The following is a 20,249-nucleotide window of genomic DNA, read 5'->3' on the forward strand; positions in this document are numbered from 1 at the left end:
CTCTACTGTGATGTTAAATATCGATGCCAGATTCACTTCTCTATTGTGATGTTAAATATCAATGCCAGACCAGCCTCTCTACATTGATGTTGAATATCGATGACAGATTCACCTCGCTATGGTGATGTCACATATCAATGCCAGATTCACTTCTCTATATTAATGTTAAATATCAATGCCAGATTCACTTCTCTATTGTGATGTCACATATCAATGTCAAACGAACGTCTCTATTGTGATGTCACAAATCAATGCCAGACGAACGTCTCTATTGTGATGGCACATATCAATGTCAGACCACTCTCTCTACATTGATGTTAAATATCAATGCCAGATTCACCTCTCTACTGTGATGTTACATATCAATGCCAGATTCACCTCTCTTTTGTGATGTCACATATCAATGCCAGATTCACCTCTCTACTGTGATGTTACATATCAATGCCAGATTCACCTCTCTATTGTGATGTCACATATCAATGTCAAACGAACGTCTCTATTGTGATGTCACATATCAATGCCAGACGAACCTCTCTATTGTCATGTCACATATCAATGTCAGACCAGCCTCTCTACATTGATGTTGAATATCGATGACAGATTCACCTCTCTATTGTGATGTCACATATCAATGTCAGACGAACCTCTCTACTGTGATGTTAAATATCAATGCCAGATTCACCTCTATATTGTGATGTCACATATCAATGCCGGACCAGCCTCTCTACATTGATGTTAAATATCAATGCCAGATTCACCTCTCTATTGTGATGTCACATATCAATGCCAGACCAGCCTCTCTACATTGATGTTGAATATCGATGACAGATTCACCTCTCTATTGTGATGTCACATATCAATGTCAGACGAACCTCTCTACTGTGATGTTAAATATCAATGCCAGATTCACCTCTCTATGGTGATGTCACATATCAATGTCAGCCGAACCTCTCTACATTGAAGTTAAATATCAATGCCAAATTCACCTCTATATTGTGATGTCACATATCAATGTCAAACGAACGTCTCTATTGTGATGTCACATATCAATGTCAAACGAACGTCTCTATTGTGATGTCACAAATCAATGCCAGACGAACCTCTCTATTGTGATGTCACATATCAATGTCAGACCACTCTCTCTACATTGATGTTAAATATGAATGCCAGATTCACCTCTCTATTGTGATGTCACATATCAATGCCAGATTCACCTCTCTATTGTGATGTCACATATCGATGACAGATTCACCTCTCTATTGTGATGTCACATATCAATGTCAGACGAATCTCTCTACATTGAAGTTAAATATCAATGCCAGATTCGCCTCTCTATTGTGATGTCACATATCAATGTCAGACCAGTCTCTCTACATTGATGTTAAATATCAATGCCAGATTCACCTCTTTATTGTGACGTCACATATCAATGCCAGATTCACCTCTCTACTGTGATGTCACATATCAATGCCAGATTCACCTCTCTATTGTGATTGTCACGTATCAGTGTCAAACGAACATCTCTATTGTCATGTCACATATCAATGCCAGACCAGTCTCTCTACATTGATGTTAAATATCAATGCCAGATTCACCACTCTATTGTGATGTCACATATCAATGCCAGACCAGCCTCTCTACATTGATGTTAAATATCAATGCCAGATTCACCTCTCTATTGTGATGTCACATATCAATGTCAGACGAACCTCTCTACTGTGATGTTAAATATCAATGCCTGATTCACCTCTCTATTGTGATGTCACAAATCATTGCCAGACCAGTCTCTCTACATTGATGTTAAATAGCAATGCCAATTTCACCTCTCTATTGTGAATTCATATAACAATGCCAGACCAGCCTCTCTACATTGATGTTGAATATCGATGACAGATTCACCTCTCTATTGTGATGTCACATATCAATGCCAGATTAACCTCTCTATGGTGATGTCACATATCAATGCCAGATTCACCTCTCTATTGTGATGTCACATATCAATGTCAAACGAACGTCTCTATTGTGATGTCACATATCAATGTCAGACCAACAACTCTATTGTGATGTTAAATATCAATGCCAGATTCACCTCTCTACTTGTATATGTTAAATATCAATGCCAGATTCATCTCTCTATTGTGATGTCACATATCAATGTCAGATTAACCGCTCTACTGTGATGTTAAATATCAATGCCAGATTTACCTCTCTATTTTGATGTCACATATCAATACCAGACCAGCCTCTCTACATTGATGTTAAATATCAATGCCTGATTCACCTCTCAATTGTGATGTCACATATCAATGCCAGATTCACCTCTCTACTGTGATGTCACATATCAATGTCAGACGAACCAATCTACTGTGATGTCACATATCAATGCCAGATTCACCTCTCTACTGTGATGTCACATATCAATGTCAAACGAACATATCTACTGTGATGTCACATATCAATGCCAGATTCACCTCTCTACTGTGATGTCACATATCAATGTCAGACGAACCTCTCCATTGTGATGTCACATATCAATGCCAGACAAGCCTCTCTACATTGATTTTGAATATCGATGCCAGATTCACCTCTATATTGTGATGTCATATATCAGTGCCAGACCAGCCTCTCTACATTGATGTTAAATATCGATGACAGATTCACCTCTCTATTGTGATGTCACATATCAATGTCTGACGAACCTCTCTACTGTGATGTTAAATATCAATGCAATATTCACCTCTATATTGTGATGTCATATATCGATGCCAGATTCACCTCTATATTGTGATGTCATATATCAATGCCAGACCAGCCTCTCTACATTGATGTTAAATATCAATGCCAGATTCACCTCTGTATTGTGATGTCACATATCAATGCCAGATTCACCTCTCTACTGTGATGTCACATATCAATGTCAAACGAACATATCTACTGTGATGTCACATATCAATGCCAGATTCACCTCTCTATTGTGATGTCACATATCAATGTCAACCGAACCTCTCTATTGTGATGTCACATATCAATGCTAGATTCACCTCTGTATTGTGATAACACATATCAATGCCAGACCAGCCTATCTACATTGATGTTAAATATCAATGCCAGATTCACCTCTCTATTGTGATGTCACATATCAATGCCAGATTCACCTCTCTACTGTGATGTCACATATCAATGCCAGATTCACCTCTCTATTGTGATTGTCACGTATCAATGTCAAACAAACATCTCTATTGTCATGTCACATATCAATACCAGACCAGTCTCTCTACATTGATGTTAAATATCAATGCCAGATTCACCACTCTATTGTGATGTCACATATCAATGCCAGACCAGCCTCTCTACATTGATGTTAAATATCAATGCCAGATTCACCTCTCTATTGTGATGTCACAAATCATTGCCAGACCAGTCTCTCTACATTGATGTTAAATATCGATGACAGATTCACCTCTCTATTGTGATGTCACATATCAATGCCAGATTAACCTCTCTATGGTGATGTCACATATCAATGCCAATTTCACCTCTCTATTGTGAATTCATATAACAATGCCAGACCAGCCTCTCTACATTGATGTTGAATATCGATGACAGATTCACCTCTCTATTGTGATGTCACATATCAATGCCAGATTAACCTCTCTATGGTGATGTCACATATCAATGCCAGATTCACCTCTCTACTGTGATGTCACATATCAATGTCAAACGAACGTCTCTATTGTGATGTCACATATCAATGTCAGACGAACCACTCTATTGTGATCTTAAATATCAATGCCAGATTCACCTCTCTACTTGTATATGTTAAATATCAATGCCAGATTCATCTCTCTATTGTGATGTCACATATCAATGTCAGACTAACCGCTCTACTGTGATGTTAAATATCAATGCCAGATTTACCTCTCTATTTTGATGTCACATATCAATGCCAGATTCTCCTCTCTACTTGTATATGTTAAATATCAATGCCAGATTCATCTCTCTATTGTGATGTCACATATCAATGTCAGACTAACCGCTCTACTGTGATGTTAAATATCAATGCCAGATTCACCTCTCTATTTTGATGTCACATATCAATGCCAGATTCTCCTCTCTACTTGTATATGTTAAATATCAATGCCAGATTCACCTCTCTATTTTGATGTCACATATCAATGCCAGATTCTCCTCTCTACTTGTATATGTTAAATATCAATGCCATATTCATCTCTCTATTGTGATGTCACATATCAATGTCAAACTAACCGCTCTACTGTGATGTTAAATATCAATGCCAGATTCACCTCTCTATTTTGATGTCACATATCAATGCCAGATTCTCCTCTCTACTTGTATATGTTAAATATCAATGCCAGATTCACCTCTCTATTTTGATGTCACATATCAATGCCAGATTCTCCTCTCTACTTGTATATGTTAAATATCAATGCCAGATTCACCTCTCTATTGTGATGTCACATATCAATGCCAGATTAACCTCTCGATTGTGATGTCACATGTCAATGTCAAACGAACCTCTCTTCTGTGATGTCACATATCAATGCCAGATTCACCTCTTTATTGTGATGTCACATATCAATGCCAGACGAGCGTCTCTACATTGATGTTAAATATCAATGCCAGAATCATCTCTCTATTGTGATGTCACATATCAATGCCAGATACTCCTCTCTACTTGTATATGTTAAATATCAATGCCAGATTCACCTCTCTATTTTGATGTCACATATCAATGTCAGATTCTCCTCTCTACTTGTATATGTTAAATATCAATGCCAGATTCACCTCTCTATTGTGATGTCACATATCAATGCCAGATTAACCTCTCGATTGTGATGTCACATGTCAATGTCAAATGAACCTCTCTACCGTGATGTCACATATCAATGCCAGATTCACCTTTCTATTGTGATGTCACATATCAATGCCAGATTCGCCTCTCTGTTTCGATGTCACATATCAATACCACACTCGCGTTTCTAATTTGATGTCACATATCAATGCCAGATTCACCTCTGTATTGTGATAACACATATCAATGTCAGACCAGCCTCTCTACATTTATGTTAAATATCAATGCCAGAGACACCTCTATATTGAGATCTCACATATCAATGTCACACGAACCTCTCTACAGTGATGTTAAATATCAATGCCAGATTCACCTCTCTATTTTGATGTCACATATCAATGCCAGATTCTCCTCTCTACTTGTATATGTTAAATATCAATGCCAGATTCACCTCTCTATTGTGATGTCACATATCAATGCCAGATTAACCTCTCTATTGTGATGTCACATGTCAGTGTCATACGAACCTCTCTACTGTGATGTCACATATCAATGCCAGATTCACCTCTTTATTGTGATGTCACATATCAATGCCAGACCAGCGTCTCTACATTGATGTTAAATATCAATGCCAGAATCATCTCTCTATTGTGATGTCACATATCAATGCCAGATTCGCCTCTCTGTTTCGATGTAACATATCAATACCACACTCGCGTTTCTAATTTGATGCCAAATATCAATGCCAGATTCGCGTCTCTGATGTGATGTCAAATATCAATGCCAGATTCACCTCTCTATTGTGATGTCAAATATCAATGCCAGATTCGCCTCTCTATTGTGATGCCAAATATCAATGCCAGATTCGCGTCTCTGATGTGATGTCAAATATCAATGCCAGATTCAACTCTCTATTGTGATGTCAAATATCAATGCCAGATTCGCCTCTCTATTGTGATGTCAAATATCAATGCCAGATTCTCCTCTCTATTATGATGTCAAATATCAATAGCAGATTCGCCACTCTATTGTCATATCAAATATCAATGCCAGATTCGCCTCACTGCTGTGATGTCAAATATCAATGCCAGATTCGCCTCACTGCTGTGATGTCAAATATCAAAGCCAGATTCGCCTCACTGGTGTGATGTCAAATATCAATGCCAGATTCGCCTCTCTATTGTGATGTCAAATATCAATGCCAGATTCGCCTCTCTATTGTGATGTCAAATATCAATGCCAGATTCGAGTCTCTGCTGTGATGTCATATATCAATGCCAGATTCACCTCTCTACTGTGATGTTAAATATCGATGCCAGATTCACTTCTCTATTGTGATGTTAAATATCAATGCCAGACCAGCCTCTCTACATTGATGGTGAATATCAATGCCAGATTCACCTCTCTATTGTGATGTCATATATCAATGCCAGACCAGCCTCTCTACATTGATGTTAAATATCAATGCCAGATTCACCTCTCTATTGTGATGTCACATATCAATGCCAGATTAACCTCTCGATTGTGATGTCACATGTCAATGTCAAATGAACCTCTCTACCGTGATGTCACATATCAATGCCAGATTCACCTTTCTATTGTGATGTCACATATCAATGCCAGATTCGCCTCTCTGTTTCGATGTCACATATCAATACCACACTCGCGTTTCTAATTTGATGTCACATATCAATGCCAGATTCACCTCTGTATTGTGATAACACATATCAATGTCAGACCAGCCTCTCTACATTTATGTTAAATATCAATGCCAGAGTCACCTCTATATTGAGATCTCACATATCAATGTCACACGAACCTCTCTACAGTGATGTTAAATATCAATGCCAGATTCACCTCTCTATTTTGATGTCAAATATCAATGCCAGATTCGAGTCTCTGCTGTGATGTCATATATCAATGCCAGATTCACCTCTCTACTGTGATGTTAAATATCGATGCCAGATTCACTTCTCTATTGTGATGTTAAATATCAATGCCAGACCAGCCTCTCTACATTGATGTTGAATATCGATGACAGATTCACCTCGCTATGGTGATGTCACATATCAATGCCAGATTCACTTCTCTATATTAATGTTAAATATCAATGCCAGATTCACTTCTCTATTGTGATGTCACATATCAATGTCAAACGAACGTCTCTATTGTGATGTCACAAATCAATGCCAGACGAACGTCTCTATTGTGATGGCACATATCAATGTCAGACCACTCTCTCTACATTGATGTTAAATATCAATGCCAGATTCACCTCTCTACTGTGATGTTACATATCAATGCCAGATTCACCTCTCTATTGTGATGTCACATATCAATGCCAGATTCACCTCTCTACTGTGATGTTACATATCAATGCCAGATTCACCTCTCTATTGTGATGTCACATATCAATGTCAAACGAACGTCTCTATTGTGATGTCACATATCAATGCCAGACGAACCTCTCTATTGTCATGTCACATATCAATGTCAGACCAGCCTCTCTACATTGATGTTGAATATCGATGACAGATTCACCTCTCTATTGTGATGTCACATATCAATGTCAGACGAACCTCTCTACTGTGATGTTAAATATCAATGCCAGATTCACCTCTATATTGTGATGTCACATATCAATGCCGGACCAGCCTCTCTACATTGATGTTAAATATCAATGCCAGATTCACCTCTCTATTGTGATGTCACATATCAATGCCAGACCAGCCTCTCTACATTGATGTTGAATATCGATGACAGATTCACCTCTCTATTGTGATGTCACATATCAATGTCAGACGAACCTCTCTACTGTGATGTTAAATATCAATGCCAGATTCACCTCTCTATGGTGATGTCACATATCAATGTCAGCCGAACCTCTCTACATTGAAGTTAAATATCAATGCCAAATTCACCTCTATATTGTGATGTCACATATCAATGTCAAACGAACGTCTCTATTGTGATGTCACAAATCAATGCCAGACGAACCTCTCTATTGTGATGTCACATATCAATGTCAGACCACTCTCTCTACATTGATGTTAAATATGAATGCCAGATTCACCTCTCTATTGTGATGTCGCATATCAATGCCAGATTCACCTCTCTATTGTGATGTCACATATCGATGACAGATTCACCTCTCTATTGTGATGTCACATATCAATGTCAGACGAATCTCTCTACATTGAAGTTAAATATCAATGCCAGATTCGCCTCTCTATTGTGATGTCACATATCAATGTCAGACCAGTCTCTCTACATTGATGTTAAATATCAATGCCAGATTCACCTCTTTATTGTGACGTCACATATCAATGCCAGATTCACCTCTCTACTGTGATGTCACATATCAATGCCAGATTCACCTCTCTATTGTGATTGTCACGTATCAGTGTCAAACGAACATCTCTATTGTCATGTCACATATCAATGCCAGACCAGTCTCTCTACATTGATGTTAAATATCAATGCCAGATTCACCACTCTATTGTGATGTCACATATCAATGCCAGACCAGCCTCTCTACATTGATGTTAAATATCAATGCCAGATTCACCTCTCTATTGTGATGTCACATATCAATGTCAGACGAACCTCTCTACTGTGATGTTAAATATCAATGCCTGATTCACCTCTCTATTGTGATGTCACAAATCATTGCCAGACCAGTCTCTCTACATTGATGTTAAATATCAATGCCAATTTCACCTCTCTATTGTGAATTCATATAACAATGCCAGACCAGCCTCTCTACATTGATGTTGAATATCGATGACAGATTCACCTCTCTATTGTGATGTCACATATCAATGCCAGATTAACCTTTCTATGGTGATGTCACATATCAATGCCAGATTCACCTCTCTATTGTGATGTCACATATCAATGTCAAACGAACGTCTCTATTGTGATGTCACATATCAATGTCAGACGAACCACTCTATTGTGATGTTAAATATCAATGCCAGATTCACCTCTCTACTTGTATATGTTAAATATCAATGCCAGATTCATCTCTCTATTGTGATGTCACATATCAATGTCAGACTAACCGCTCTACTGTGATGTTAAATATCAATGCCAGATTTACCTCTCTATTTTGATGTCACATATCAATACCAGACCAGCCTCTCTACATTGATGTTAAATATCAATGCCTGATTCACCTCTCTATTGGATGTCACATATCAATGCCAGATTCACCTCTCTACTGTGATGTCACATATCAATGTCAGACGAACCAATCTACTGTGATGTCACATATCAATGCCAGATTCACCTCTCTACTGTGATGTCACATATCAATGTCAAACGAACATATCTACTGTGATGTCACATATCAATGCCAGATTCACCTCTCTACTGTGATGTCACATATCAATGTCAGACGAACCTCTCTATTGTGATGTCACATATCAATGCCAGACAAGCCTCTCTACATTGATGTTGAATATCGATGCCAGATTCACCTCTATATTGTGATGTCATATATCAGTGCCAGACCAGCCTCTCTACATTGATGTTAAATATCGATGACAGATTCACCTCTCTATTGTGATGTCACATATCAATGTCTGACGAACCTCTCTACTGTAATGTTAAATATCAATGCCATATTCACCTCTATATTGTGATGTCATATATCGATGCCAGATTCACCTCTATATTGTGATGTCATATATCAATGCCAGACCAGCCTCTCTACATTGATGTTAAATATCAATGCCAGATTCACCTCTGTATTGTGATGTCACATATCAATGTCTGACGAACCTCTCTACTGTGATGTTAAATATCAATGCCATATTCACCTCTATATTGTGATGTCATATATCGATGCCAGATTCACCTCTATATTGTGATGTCATATATCAATGCCAGACCAGCCTCTCTACATTGATGTTAAATATCAATGCCAGATTCACCTCTCTATTGTGATGTCACATATCAATGTCAGACGAACCTCTCTACTGTGATGTTAAATATCAATGCCTGATTCACCTCTCTATTGTGATGTCACAAATCATTGCCAGACCAGTCTCTCTACATTGATGTTAAATATCAATGCCAATTTCACCTCTCTATTGTGAATTCATATAACAATGCCAGACCAGCCTCTCTACATTGATGTTGAATATCGATGACAGATTCACCTCTCTATTGTGATGTCACATATCAATGCCAGATTAACCTCTCTATGGTGATGTCACATATCAATGCCAGATTCACCTCTCTATTGTGATGTCACATATCAATGTCAAACGAACGTCTCTATTGTGATGTCACATATCAATGTCAGACGAACCACTCTATTGTGATGTTAAATATCAATGCCAGATTCACCTCTCTACTTGTATATGTTAAATATCAATGCCAGATTCATCTCTCTATTGTGATGTCACATATCAATGTCAGACTAACCGCTCTACTGTGATGTTAAATATCAATGCCAGATTTACCTCTCTATTTTGATGTCACATATCAATACCAGACCAGCCTCTCTACATTGATGTTAAATATCAATGCCTGATTCACCTCTCTATTGTGATGTCACATATCAATGCCAGATTCACCTCTCTACTGTGATGTCACATATCAATGTCAGACGAACCAATCTACTGTGATGTCACATATCAATGCCAGATTCACCTCTTTACTGTGATGTCACATATCAATGTCAAACGAACATATCTACTGTGATGTCACATATCAATGCCAGATTCACCTCTCTACTGTGATGTCACATATCAATGTCAGACGAACCTCTCTATTGTGATGTCACATATCAATGCCAGACAAGCCTCTCTACATTGATGTTGAATATCGATGCCAGATTCACCTCTATATTGTGATGTCATATATCAGTGCCAGACCAGCCTCTCTACATTGATGTTAAATATCGATGACAGATTCACCTCTCTATTGTGATGTCACATATCAATGTCTGACGAACCTCTCTACTGTGATGTTAAATATCAATGCCATATTCACCTCTATATTGTGATGTCATATATCGATGCCAGATTCACCTCTATATTGTGATGTCATATATCAATGCCAGACCAGCCTCTCTACATTGATGTTAAATATCAATGCCAGATTCACCTCTGTATTGTGATGTCACATATCAATGCCAGATTCACCTCTCTACTGTGATGTCACATATCAATGTCAAACGAACATATCTACTGTGATGTCACATATCAATGCCAGATTCACCTCTCTATTGTGATGTCACATATCAATGTCAACCGAACCTCTCTATTGTGATGTCACATATCAATGCTAGATTCACCTCTGTATTGTGATAACACATATCAATGCCAGACCAGCCTATCTACATTGATGTTAAATATCAATGCCAGATTCACCTCTCTATTGTGATGTCACATATCAATGTCAGACCAGCCTATCTACATTGATGTTAAATATCAATGCCAGATTCACCTCTCTATTGTGATGTCATATATCAATGTCAACCGAACCTCTCTATTGTGATGTCACATATCAATGCCAGATTAACCTCTCTATGGAGATGTCTCATATCAATGCCAGTTTAACCTCTATATTCTGATGTCATATATCAATGCCAGACCAGCCTCTCTACATTGATGTTAAATATCAATGCCAGATTCACCTCTATAATGTGATGTAACATATCAATGTAAGACGAACCTCTCTACATTGATGTTAAATATCAATACCAGATTCACCTCTCTATTGTGATGTCACATATCAATACCAGACCAGCCTCTCTACATTGATGTTAAATATCAATACCAGATTCACCTCTCTATTGTGATGTCACATATTAATGCCAGACCAGCCTCTCTATTGTGAATTCATATATCAATGCCAGACCAGCCTCTCTACATTGATGTTGAATATCGATGCCAGATTCACCTCTCTATTGTTATGTCACATATCAATGTCAGCCGAACCTCTCTACATTGAAGTTAAATATCAATGCCAGATTCACCTCTATATTGTGATGTCACATATCAATGCCAGATTCACCTCTCTATTGTGATGTCACATATCAATGACAGACCAGCCTCTCTACATTGATGTTAAATATCAATGCCAGATTCACCTCTGTATTGTGATGTCATGTATCCATGCCAGACAAGCCTCTCTACATTGATGTTAAATATCAATGTCAGATTCACCTCTCTATTGTGATGTCACATATTAATGTCACATGAACCTCTCTACTGTGATGTTAAATATCAATGCCAGATTCACCTCTCTATTGTGATGTCACATATCAATGCCAGATGAACCTCTCATCATTGATGTTAAATATCAATGCCAGATTCACCTCTCTATTGTGATGTCACATATCGATGTCAGACGAACCTCACATCACTGATGTTAAATATCAATGCCAGATTCACCTCTCTATTGTGATGTCACATATCAATGCCAGACGAAACTCTCTACATTGATGTTAAATATCAATGCCAGTTTGACCTCTCTATTGTGATGTCACATATCAATGCCAGATTCACCTCTCTATTGTGATGTCACATATCAATGTCAGACGTACGTCTCTATTGTGATGTCACATATCAATGCCAGACCAGCCTCTCTACTGTGATGTTAAATATCGATGCCAGATTCACCTCTCTATTGTGATGTCACATATCAATGCCAGACCAGCCTCTCTACATTGATGTTAAATATCAATGCCAGATTCACCTCTCTATTGTCATGTCACATATCAATTCCAGATTCACCTCTCTATTGTGATGTCACATATCAATGCCAGACCAGCCTCTCTATTGTTATGTTAAATATCAATGCCAGACCAGCCTCTCTACATTGATGTTGAATATCGACACCAGATTCACCTCTCTATTGTGATGTCACATGTCAATGTCAAACGAACGTCTCTATTGTGATGTCACATATCAATGCCAGACCAGCCTCTGTATTGTGATGTTAAATATCAATGCCAGACCAGCCTCTCTACATTGATGTTGAATATCAATGCCAGATTCACCTCTCTATTGTGATGTCACATATCAATGCCAGACCAGCCTCTCTACATAGATGTTAAATATTAATGCCAGATTCACCTCTCTATTGTGATGTCCCATATCAATGCCAGACGAACCTCTCATCTTTGATGTTAAATATCAATGTCACATTCACCTCTCTATTGTGATGTCACATATCAATGTCAGACGAACCTCTCTACTGTGATGTTAAATATCGATGCCAGATTCACCTCTCTATTGTGATGTGACATATCAATGCCAGACGAACCTCTCATCATTGATGTTAAATATCAATGTCACATTCACCTCTCTATTGTGATGTCACATATCAATGTCAGACGAACCTCTCTACTGTGATGTTAAATATTAATGCCAGATTCACCTCTCTATTGTGATGTCACATATCAATGCCAGACGAACCTCTCTTCATTGATGTTAAATATCAATGTCACATTCAAGTCTCTATTGTGATGTCACATATCAATGTCAGACGAACCTCTCTACTGTGATGTTAAATATCAATGGCAGATTCACCTCTATATTGTGTGTCACATATCAATGTCAGACGAGCCTCTCTACTGTGATGTTAAATATCTATGCCAGATTCACCTCTATATTGTGTGTCACATATCAATGTCAGACGAGCCTCTCTACTGTGATGTTAAAAATCTATGCCAGATTCACCTCTCTATTGTGATGTCACATATCAATGCCAGACCAGCCTCTCTACATTGATGTTGAATATCGATGCCAGATTCACCTCTATATTGTGTGTCACATATCAATGTCAGACGAGCCTCTCTACTGTGATGTTAAAAATCTATGCCAGATTCACCTCTCTATTGTGATGTCACATATCAATGCCAGACCAGCCTCTCTACATTGATGTTAAATATCAATGCCAGATTCACCTGTATATTGTGAGTCACATATCAATGTCAGACGAGCCTCTCTACATTGATGTTGAATATCAATGCCAGATTCGCCTCTATTTGTGATGTCACATATAGATGCGAGATTCACCTCTCTGTTGTGATTTCACATATCAATGCCAGATTGGCCTCTCTTTTGTGATGTCACATATCAATGTCAAATGAACGTCTCTATTGTGATGTCACATATCAATGTCAGACGAACCTCTCTATTGTGATGTTAAATATCAATGCCAGATTCACCTCTCTGTTGTGATTTCACATATCAATGCCAGATTGGCCTCTCTATTGTGATGTCACATATCAATGCCAGACCAGCCTCTCTACTGTGATGTTAAATATCAATGCCAGATTCACCTCTCTATTGTGATGTCACATATCAATGCCAGACCAGCGTCTCCTCTGTGATGTTAACTATCAATTCCAGACCAGCTTCTCTACATTGATGTTGAATATCGATGCCAGATTCACCTCTCTATTGTGATGTCACATATCAATGTCAAACGAACGTCTCTATTGTGATGTCACATATCAATGCCAGACCAGCCTCTCTACATTCATGTTAAATATCAATGCCAGATTCACCTCTCTATTGTGATGTCACATATCAATGTGAAACGAACGTCTCTATTGTGATGTCACATATCAATGCCAGACCAGCCTCTCTACATTGATGTTAAATATCAATGCCAGATTCATTTCTCTATTGTGATGTCACATATTAATGTCAGATGAACCTCTCTATTGTGATGTCACATATCAATGCCAGACGAACCTCTCTACTGTGATGTTAAATATCAATGCCAGATTCACCTCTCTATTGTGATGTCACATATCAATGCCAGATGAACCTCTCATCATTTATGTTAAATATCAATGCCAGATTCACCTCTATATTGTGATGTCACATATCAATGTCCGACGAAACTCTCTACTGTGATGTTAAATATCAATGCCAGATTCACCTCTCTTTTGTGATGTCACATATCAATGCCAGATTCGCCTCTCTATTGTGATGTCACATAAAAATGTCAGACGAACCTCTCTGCTGTGATGTCACATATCAATGCCAGACCAGCCTCTCTACATTGATGTTAAATATCAATGCCAGATTCACCTCTCTATTGTGATGTCACATATCAATGCCAGATTCGCCTCTCTATTGTGATGTCACATATCAATGCCAGACCAGCCTCTCTACTGTGATGTTAAATATCAATGCCAGACCAGCTTCTCTACATTGATGTTGAATATCGATGCCAGATTCACCTCTCTATTGTGATGTCACATATCAATGCCAGATTCGCCTCTCTATTGTGATGTCACATGTCAATGCCAGACCAGCCTCTCTACTGTGATGTTAAACATCAATGCCAGATTCACCTCTCTATTGTGATGACACATATCAATGCAATATTCGTCTCTCTGTTGTGATGTCAAATATCAATGCCTGACTAGCCTTTCTATTGTGATGTCAAATATCAATTCCAGTTTCTCTTCACTGCTGTGATGTCAAATATCAATGCCAGATTGGCCTCTCTATTGTGATGTCAAATATCAATGCCAGATTGGCCTCTCTATTGTGATGTCAAATATCAATTCCAGCTTCGCCTCACTGATGTGATGTCAAATATCAATGCCTGACTCGTCACTCTATTGTGATGTCAAAAATCAATTCCAGATTCGCCTCTCTATTGTGATGTCAAATACCAATTCCAGCTTCGCCTCACTGATGTGATGTCAAATATCAATGCCAGATTGGCCTCTCTATTATGATGTCAAATATCAATTCCAGATTCACCTCTCTATTGTGATGTCAAATATCAATTCCAGCTTCGCCTCACTGATGTGATGTCAAATATCAATGCCAGATTGGCCTCTCTATTGTGATGTCAAATATCAATGCCAGATTGGCCTCTCTATTGTGATATTAAATATCAATGCCAGATTCAGCTCTCTATTGTGATGTCACATATCAATGCCAGATTCGCTTCTCTATTGTGAAAACAAATATCAATTCCAGATTCGCCTCTCTATTGTGATGCCACATATCAATACCTGAATCGCCTCTCTATTGTGATGTCACATATCAATGCCATATTCACCTCTCTACTGTGATGTCAAATATCAATGCCAGATTGGCCTCTCGATTGTGATGTCAAATATCAATGCCTGATTCGCTTCTCTATTGTGAAAACAAATATCAATGCCAGAATCGCAACTGTTGTGGAAATTTCTTAACAAAGCCTGCAGACACGATGAGCGGTTAAAAACCCAACACTTTATTTCCCATGCATGAGGAGAGACGTCAGTCAGGGGGCACTGAAAGTAGTCTCTCCCAATGAACAGTTCAGGTCCCTTTTATAAACAGTCACGGAACAAAAGGCTTTTACAGTTGCAGTTCACACCTTGGCTCTAAACAGAAAACTCTCTATCACCTGTGTGAATCTCCCCCACTCTGGGGTCAAGTCTTCCTGTGTGAGCTTCCGTCTCCTGGGGGACATTCACCAGTTTCTCACCGTCTGTCTCCCAGCGTGAATGAGGTGTGAACCAGACATACTAAACTAAGTAACATGAAAGCATTTCATCAAGACAATACATTAAAAGAGATCCCACAACCCATACTAAACTAAGTAACATGAAAGCAAGACAATACACTAAAGAGAAATCCCACAACAGTTCCCACCCTTTTGACTGCATCTCAATCACAAAAATGACAGTCTAGGGGGTTGAATATACATAGTGTAGTCGAATGTGTCCATCATGCTCAATCAAGCATTTCCTCTCATCTCGTGGGTTGCTCCTTCTGTTGCACGAACCTCCTTGGATGTTGGTGTGGTGCCCAGCCGCTGATCTCTCCTGAGGCTCCACCAGAGGGCAACCATCAGCCCACTGAAGAGCATCAGAGCTACCCCAGTGATGAGGTGCTTTCTGGCTTGTCGCATTGTTGCAGGTAGAGGGTAGACTGCCTACTACCTGAATGAAGTGTGGGGATTATTCTGCCCCGTTTGTCTTTTCTAGTTGCTCCTCCATTCTGGGTGGTTCTCCTCCAAACAGCTTGCAGTGGCTGGCGTGGATCCAAGTAACTCGTTCTCCAACTTTCACCGCCGTTTGTGTGGTCAGTAGGACTTGGAATGGGCCCAGCCACCGCTTTGCCTTCCAGTGTCTCCTCCTGAAATCCTTCACTAGCACCCAGTTTCCTGGTTTGAACGGCTGCAGGGGTCCTTCTGCTGGCCTGGGCAAGGCTGCTTTCACTGCTCGGTGCACCTGCGAGAGAGTCCTCGAGAGATTTTGACAATACACAATCATTTCGCTGTTGCACAACTCTGTGGACATGCCAGTCCATTTGGGGGGTTCTGCCCCCACTCTGGCAGGTCGTCCATACAACACCTCATAAGGGCTGAGGTGTGCTGGAGGTCTGGTTCGTGTGCGCACATACATCAGCACGAGGGGAAGTGCTTTTGGCCATGTGAGGCCAGTTTCTTCACAGCACTTTACCAGTTTGGACTTTAAGGAGCCGTTCATTCTCTCCACAGCACCTCCAGATTGTGGATGATATGCACAGTGTGTTTGCAATTTGAAACCTAGTTGCTTGCTGATCTCCTTCAATGCCTGGTTCACAAAGTGAGTACCATTATCACTTGTGATTTTTCCCGGGATACCCCACCTGGGAATGATTTCTGACAGGAGGGCTTTTGCTACTGCACTGCTGTCTGCACTTTTAGTGGGGAATGCTTCTACCCACTTAGAGAACATGTCCACTACTACTAGACAATACTTCTTCCCCTCGGCTGGTGTCAATTCAATGAAATCCATCATTAGATGGTCAAAAGGCATGTCTGGTGGGGGATGTGCTGCAGTGTTTACCTGTACTGGGCGTCCCACATTGTTGGTCGCACAAATGAGACAGTTTTTGCAATGCCTCTCAGCTGCTGTGGAAAACCCTTTGGTGAACCACAGCGATGTTACTGCTTGTAGCATCCCCCCTTTGGACGCATGGTCCAACCCATGTGTCCATTTTAGAAACCAGGGGAAGAAGTGTTTAGGGAGACATGGGCGGCCGTCAGGAGATCGCCAGACAGAGTCGACCAGTGTGCAGCCATGTTTGCGCCAGAGAGTTTTCTCTGGCTGGGAAGCAAATGACTGTACAGCAGGAAGATCAGCAAGGTTAGGCGTGGACAGTGGGGCCAAGACAAGTTGGAAAGGTAGGCCTCCTTCGGCTGCTGCTTTGGCTGCTGCATCGGCGGCCGCATTTCCTTGGGAGACAGAATCAGTTTTACCTGTGTGTGCTGCACACTTCACTACAGCAATGCGAGCAGGCAGGAGGATGGCATCCAGCAGCGCTGCTACCTGGTTAGCATTGAGGATGGGCTTCCCATCAGATTTCAGGAACTTTCTGTGCTTCCACAAGGCCCCAAAATCATGCACGACACCGAACGCGTAGCGAGAGTCGGTGTAGATGGTGGCCGACTGACTCTCCGCAAGTTTACAGGCTTCTGTGAGCGCCACAAGTTCTGCAGTCTGTGCTGAGAAGTGTCTGGGCAATGAGCCTGAAACGAGAGTGGCATGATCAGAACACACAGCAAAACCCACCCGGTTAGTTCCACGTGAATCACGTGAGGAGGAGCCATCTACATATAACACTATGTCAGAGTTCTCGATGGGAACATCTAACAAGTCAATCCGAGGTGTACAAGTTTCACCCAATACAGCAGTGCAGCTGTGTGGTTCACCATCTTCTCGCGTGGGGAGAAGAGTGGCTGGGTTGAGTGTTGTGCATCGTTTCACTGTGATGTTGGGCATGTCAAGCAGTATGGAAGAGTACCTGAGCCAGCGAGCAGCAGAAAGGTGTGAAGTTTTCTGCTCAAGCAAAATGAGAGAAACTGCATGGGGTACCTGCACTGTCAGAGGAGAGTACCCTACAATGTCACGTGAGGCGAGCACGGCCTTCTCACACGCAGCTACTGCGCGTAGGCATCCAGGCAGTCCTGCAGCTACTGGGTCAAGCTTGGAAGAGTAATAACCCACCGGGCGAAGTGAATCACCATGCTGCTGTAAAAGAACAGAAGACATGAAACCATTCTTTTCATCCACCATTTGTGTGTATGGTTTGGATGGGTCTGGAAGTGCTAAAACGGGCGCTGTTTGCAGCAGTTGTTTCAAGGAAGTGAAGGCAGCTTCAGCCTCTGGTGTCCAAGAAATGCGATCATTGGCTGACAGACTTGCACCATGAATGAGCGCAGTAAGTGGAGCCTCCACAGAGGAGTAGTGTGGAATGAAATTGCGGCAGTATGATGTGGTTCCTAGGAATGACATCATCTGTTTTTTGGTGTGGGGTTTTGCAATGGTCATCACAGCTTCCACCCTCTTGGAGGAAATCTGGTGAGAGTTGTAAGAAATCACATGCCCTAAGAATGTGACTTGCTCTTTACAAAACTGCAGTTTTGACTTACTAGCTTTGTGGCCCTTGTGATGCAAATGCGTCAGTAAAGTGAGAGAATCTGCCAGACACTGCTCTTGTGTGGGTGCACACAGTAGCAGATCATCGACATATTGAAGTAACACTGTGCCTTGGGAGAGGATCAAGTCTGACAGGGAGTCTCTTAAGGCGGCATTGTAAATCGTGGGGGACTCACAGTAGCCTTGACACAACCGAGTGAATGTGTAAGCCTTTCCCTGGAACTCAAAAGCAAACCAGAACTGGCTATCTGGGTGAACTGGAACAGAGAAGAATGCATTAGTCAGGTCAGCAACAGTAAACCACATAGCACCAGATGGTATTTGGGACAAAATGGTGTGGGGGTTCGGAACCACGGGGGCTCTGGGGATCACAGCCTTGTTCACAGCTTGTAAGTCCTGCACAAACCGCCACTCAACAGGCTCATTTGGTCCTCTGATTTTCTTCACAGGGAATAGTGGAGTGCGAACCGGAGAGGTGGGGCATGGGATAATTACTCCAGCCTTTAACAGGGATTCAAACACAGGAGTAATCCCCTCTATGGCTTCCTGTTTCAGAGGATATTGTCTTTGGCATGGTCTAAAAGAGGACTTTGGAGTGATTACCACAGGCTCACAATCTTTAATTAGGCCTACATCATACTTAGATGAGGCCCACAGGCCGTCAGGCACCTCTGTCAGCAGGGGGTGTGAGGAGTTTAGAGGAGGTGTCGTTTGAAGTAGACAGTGTGAGACAGCTATGTTCACTAGCTCAACTGAGCGGACACAATGGACTGTATATGTCATGGTTTTTCTGTAGGCTTTCATTTCTCGAGAAAACAAAACTGTGGGATCCTCTGTAGGTTCCCAATCGCAAGCGCGGTAGCACCGGTGCATAAATTCTCCCATGTCTTCCCACTGGCAGCTGTGGGCTTTTGCTAGGGGAACATGTGGGACAGATGCATCCATAGTAAACATGTTTCTTTGCTCATCAGTGAGAGAAATCGCAAGCGCAGCAGATGTGGAGCTCCAAAACATACATGTCACAGTTAG

At 40.6% G+C, this 20,249-nt stretch overlaps 1 protein-coding gene across 1 annotated transcript; it reads right to left on the reverse strand.

Annotated features, from left to right (window-relative positions):
• Nucleotides 1–16,754: 16,754 nt before the first annotated feature.
• LOC134639742 (protein NYNRIN-like) lies at nt 16,755–20,024 on the reverse strand. Its single transcript, XM_065471862.1, has one exon. The coding sequence runs from the start codon at nt 20,022–20,024 to the stop codon at nt 16,755–16,757; it is 3,270 nt and encodes a 1,089-aa protein (XP_065327934.1).
• Between the last annotated feature and the right edge of the window lie 225 nt (nt 20,025–20,249).

The sequence above is a fragment of the Pelmatolapia mariae genome, linkage group LG13 (assembly GCF_036321145.2).
Source record: "Pelmatolapia mariae isolate MD_Pm_ZW linkage group LG13, Pm_UMD_F_2, whole genome shotgun sequence".
Taxonomy (NCBI): domain Eukaryota; kingdom Metazoa; phylum Chordata; class Actinopteri; order Cichliformes; family Cichlidae; genus Pelmatolapia; species Pelmatolapia mariae.

Excerpts from the sequence above, each read along its gene's own strand:
- LOC134639742 (XM_065471862.1), bottom strand. The coding sequence starts at position 20,024 with ATGAAAGCCTACAGAAAAACCATGACATATACAGTCCATTGTGTCCGC.